A 4,860-nucleotide genomic window follows, 5' to 3' on the forward strand; every position below is an offset into this window, starting at 1 on the left:
TAAAATATACTGATTTTAATTATTTTTACAGGTGATTATTTAGTCTGATGACATGTAAATGGATCATTTCAGATGTTGCCTTTGTATGTCATTTAATATCATTAAAGATCGTCAAACACATTTTAGCAACAATTTATGACATGTTTCAGTCTTCACATATTCTTTTATAGATTCATTTAAGGAATTAAACATTTATAACATAGAGTTGTATCTATATTGGAAATATGTATTTTATTACTTTTTATGAAATTTTGTAATTATCTCCCTTTAATAGGAGTGGTTTTTAAAGGAATTATTTCTTTTGATTTCAATACTTTGTCTAGTGTTGCATTTAATGAATATTTGGAAATTTCAACAAACTAATTCTTGATTCACCCCAAGCAATTGATTGAGTATCTGTATAGATATGATATCTGTAGATATATCATAAAATGTATTCAAAACACAAGCAATAGTATTTCATGTAATATACCTTCTAGACAATAAATTACAACTGGGTATGATGTTTACTTTTTTATATTATTTTATTTGAGTCTCATCCATTTTATACATATATACAAACAATAAAAATCATATATATCATCAGTAAATGGCCATTCTATATAGAATTACAAGAGACTATCTAAAAAACAAAAGCTGTCCGTAAGACAGCGCGCTCGACTTTGTCCATAAGACAGTGCTTGACTCTAAATGAGAGCTTTGCCAGTAAAAAAAACATTCCAAGTTAAAAAGGGACAGAACTCTAATCAGAGTTATGGGAATTGTGTTTCCTGGTGTAGACCTTGATTGTAAATAACTATTTAGAGTTTCAAGTCAAAAGCTCTAATAGTAACAAAGATATTGACCTTTAACAAAAAATTCTAAGTTAAAAAGGGGCATAAGAGTTATGGGTATTGTTTCTTCTGGTGTAGACTTTAATGGTAAGTATTTTAAATTTCAAGCCAAAAGCTTTGATAGTAACAGAGATATTTGACTTTATCAAAATCTTTAACCAAAATACTAAGTTAAAAAGGGGCATAATTATGTCAAAATTCAAATCAGAGTTATGGGGATTGTTTCTCCAGGGATGGTAAATAAGTATTTTAAGTTTCAAGTCAATAGCCTTGATAGTAACAGATATTTGACTTGACTTTATCAAAAACTTTAACCAAAATTTCTAAGTTAAAAAAGAGGCATAATTCCATCAAAATTTAAAGCAGAGTAATGGGGATTGTTTCTCATGGTGTAGACTTTGATAGTACCGGTAAATAACTATTTTTAGTTTCAAGTCAATAGCATTTATAGTAAGAAAGATATTTGACTTTATCAAAAAACTTTAAGTTTGAAAGTTTAACCAACGGCGACGCCGACGCCGGGGCGAGTGCAATAGCTCTACTTTATTCTTCGAAAAGTCGAGCTAAAGGGTACATTACACTATTAAAATCACAGTAAAGCTATTTCAAGTGTATTCTGTTGTATTTTGTGTTTTGTTCATTCCAAGTGGTGTGTGTGTGCGTGTGTGTACTTAAGTTGTATGTATGTATGTACTGTGTTGTGTTTGTGTTGTGTTGTACATGCATGTATGTGTGTGTGCGAGCCTGTGTTTGTAAAGTATTACCTCTGACATCAACTAGTTTATTTAGATATTCATAAATCACATGAAAAAACAATACATTTATTTACATGACTTATTCACATAGCAAGCTAATACACCTATCACAACTCAGTTGGGCAAGTTTCAAACTTCATCAGACACAGTGGCACAGTTAATGTTGGTCACAAGACATCTCCTTATCACCTAAAACTGTCCATAGTATTTTCCCACATTTCCAAGGAATTCTTCACACACAATGTCATGGTTATCATACTGGTCCCATAAATCAAACAACCATTCATCACTGAGACGACATCGACGGGATGTACTTCCTTCAAGAAGTCTGGTCACTTCTAGATTCACCAACTTAGATTCTACAAGGAGGATCTCCAGAAGGCGGTAGGTCTTGACCTTCCCTCTGCCGGCCTTTGTGTTCAGTTTTCGGTGCCACCCTGAAATTATAACAATTTCCCTATACATTACAACATAAAATTAAAAACAGTCAAATTAACTGTCTGTTTTGCATTTTAAAAGCCACAGTCTTTGTCTACTTGTTACGAATAAAGTTTTTATTTATTTGTTCATATACTTTTTAGCTCGACTATTCGAAGAATAGTCTAGCTATTCTACTCACCCTGGCGTCGGCGTCGGCATCACACCTTGGTTAAGTTTTTGCATGCAAGTACATACAGCTATCATTTAAAGGCATATAGCTTTGAAACTTATTTATTCTTTTTCTAGGTCAATTACCAACCTCACTGGGTCAAGTTCCATAACTCTAACATGTATTTTGAGCAAATTATGCCCCCTTTTGGACTTAGAAAATTCTGGTTAAAGTTTTACATGCAAGTTACTATCTCCAAAACTAATGCAGATATTGAATTGAAACTTCACATGTGTCTTCGGGGTTATAAAACTAGTTGATAGCACCAAGTCCCATAACTCTGACCTTCATTTTGGCCAAATTATGCCCCCTTTTGGACGTAGAAAATTCTGGTTAAAGTTTTGCGTGCAAGTACATACAGCTATTACTAAAAGGCATATAGATTTGAAACTTATTTTTTCTTTTTCTAGATCAATTACCTACCTCACTGGGTCAAGTCCCATAACTCTGGCATGTATTTTGGCCAAATTATGCCCCCTTTTGGACTTAGAAAATTCTGGTTAAAGTTTTGCGTGCAAGTACATACAGCTATTACTAAAAGGCATATAGATTTGAAACTTATTTTTTCTTTTTCTAGATCAATTACCTACCTCACTGGGTCAAGTCCCATAACTCTGGCATGTATTTTGGCCAAATTATGCCCCCTTTTGGACTTAGAAAATTCTGGTTAAAGTTTTGCGTGCAAGTACATACAGCTATTACTAAAAGGCATATAGATTTGGAACTTATTTATTCTTTTTCTAGATCAATTACCTACCTCACTGGGTCAAGTTCCATAACTCTTAACATGTATTTTGAGCAAATTATGCCCCCTTTTGGACTTAGAAAATTCTGGTTAAAGTTTTACATGCAAGTTACTATCCCCAAAACTAATGCAGATATTGAATTGAAACTTAACATGTTTCTTCGGGGTTATAAAACTAGTTGATAGCATCAAGTCCCATAACTCTGATATGTCCCCTTTTGAACTTAAAACTCTTTTGATATTTAACATTTTGGGTAATAATTTCCAGCTTCTGTGACAATATTTCGAATAGTCGAGCTTGGCTGTCTTATGGACAGCTCTTGTTAAAATTTGTTATTACTATTGGTAAAATGGCCCCAGCAGGCATGCTTGACTCTGGTTGTTCAAATAGTCATCATCATCATTATTATCATCATCATCATTATCATTATGATACTGAATATATTAGATTGTACAGAAATAGGCACTTAATCAAACTATTAAGTTGCGGTTTTGTATGCAGTCTAAGATAACATTCACTTACCCTCTGTGTCATTGTTGGTACGGATGGTCTGACGGTACACAGACCATTCATCTTCAGATCACTTAGAGCTTTCAAGCCACTCGTCGCTTACATAAGTGAAGAGGTCCTGGACTTGTTCAGAACTGTCTTCCGCCTGCTCTTGTAGTTTCCTGAAGGCCCGTTTAATGTCTGCTGCAGGGAGGAACGGCAGTGCCAATAACTTGCGTATCAGACTGTGTACTGACTGGCATTCTCTGTATGTTCTGGCGAGACCAAACTCTCCGACGTGCTTCTGTACAGCCTGCAAAGTATCAAATTTGTTTGCATTGACTCCAAAATTTGTGCATTTGATATTAGTCACTGTCATATCAATATTCTAAATTTTACAAATAATTTCAAGTGACATTTGATATCAATTATAATATACTATACAATTAAAATGGAACAATTATTTTAAGTAAACAAACTTATCAGCTATAAAATACTAAGTTAGACCAATCCCTGCCTTCATAAACAAACAGACTGACTTCAATAAGTTTTAATGCACCTTGAGAAATAAATGTACTCACCTGTGACCAGTGGAATGCACAACCCTTAAGCTTACTACTGGGGAACACCTCCCTCAGGGCCTGCCACAGAGCTGAAAACAAATAATATATATTAGGGACCTCATAATAAGTCAAATATTGTTAGAAATGATTAATCTAATTTGTTGTTATTATTTTTGTAGAATGAATTGAATTATTCATTACACTGGAAATACTGTTACCTCATAATGACAATTTTTTTTTAAATAAAATATCTAATTTAGATCACATTCTATGCAAATATTATAATTCAAAACTCACTTACTGTTCAGCATACATGGTCGTGTCAGCAGAGCCGTGTCTGGAAATGTCAAACCCAGATGACAATGGTGATGGTGGTGATGGACCTAGTGGTGATGGTGGTGGTGGGAACATCCAGTTCTGAGGTAGCTGCAAAGCTGTAGGTGATGGAGGCACTATTATCTTCGCACAAAAAAGTATTAATTGTTGACTTTGAATGTACACAATAAGTCTTATGTAATTCAACAATAACTTTCTTGTTTCAGTTTTTCTCATTTTTATTTTAGTGAGCAATCCTTTGTGTACTTATAACAGTTGAAACTGTATCCATTTCATGTACCAAAATCTTGTACTTTTTTTGCAGGTAAATTTTGTCATACCCCACCCACTTTTTTCTAATTTCAAAGTATGCGTCCCCTTAACTCAAAGGTAAAAATATCTCTTGTAGGTTTAAAATCTAGAATAATCATATCTCCAGCATGATAAAACTTAAAACTTCTTTCTGGCTGGTTGACTTCGATAAAAACGACTGTTCTTGTATAAAAAGTT

At 33.6% G+C, this 4,860-nt stretch overlaps 1 protein-coding gene across 1 annotated transcript; it reads right to left on the reverse strand.

Moving 5' to 3' along the window:
• Nucleotides 1–489: 489 nt before the first annotated feature.
• On the reverse strand, nt 490–4,518 carry LOC123540654 (uncharacterized). Its single transcript, XM_053541369.1, has 4 exons — nt 4,337–4,518; nt 4,054–4,124; nt 3,506–3,785; nt 490–2,025 (listed from the first exon to the last, which is right to left on the reverse strand). Exons 1-3 carry the CDS (start codon nt 4,344–4,346, stop codon nt 3,564–3,566), a joined length of 303 nt encoding a protein of 100 aa, XP_053397344.1. The 5' UTR covers nt 4,347–4,518; the 3' UTR covers nt 490–2,025; nt 3,506–3,563.
• Between the last annotated feature and the right edge of the window lie 342 nt (nt 4,519–4,860).

This window comes from Mercenaria mercenaria, chromosome 1 (genome assembly GCF_021730395.1).
Source record: "Mercenaria mercenaria strain notata chromosome 1, MADL_Memer_1, whole genome shotgun sequence".
Lineage (NCBI taxonomy): Eukaryota > Metazoa > Mollusca > Bivalvia > Venerida > Veneridae > Mercenaria > Mercenaria mercenaria.

What these genes read in the sequence shown, in the direction of transcription:
- LOC123540654 (XM_053541369.1), bottom strand. An exon ending in GTGCATTCCACTGGTCACAG is followed by an intron (nt 3,786 to 4,053) that starts GTGAGTACATTT and finishes GATACTTTGCAG; the next exon opens with GCTGTACAGAAGCACGTCGG.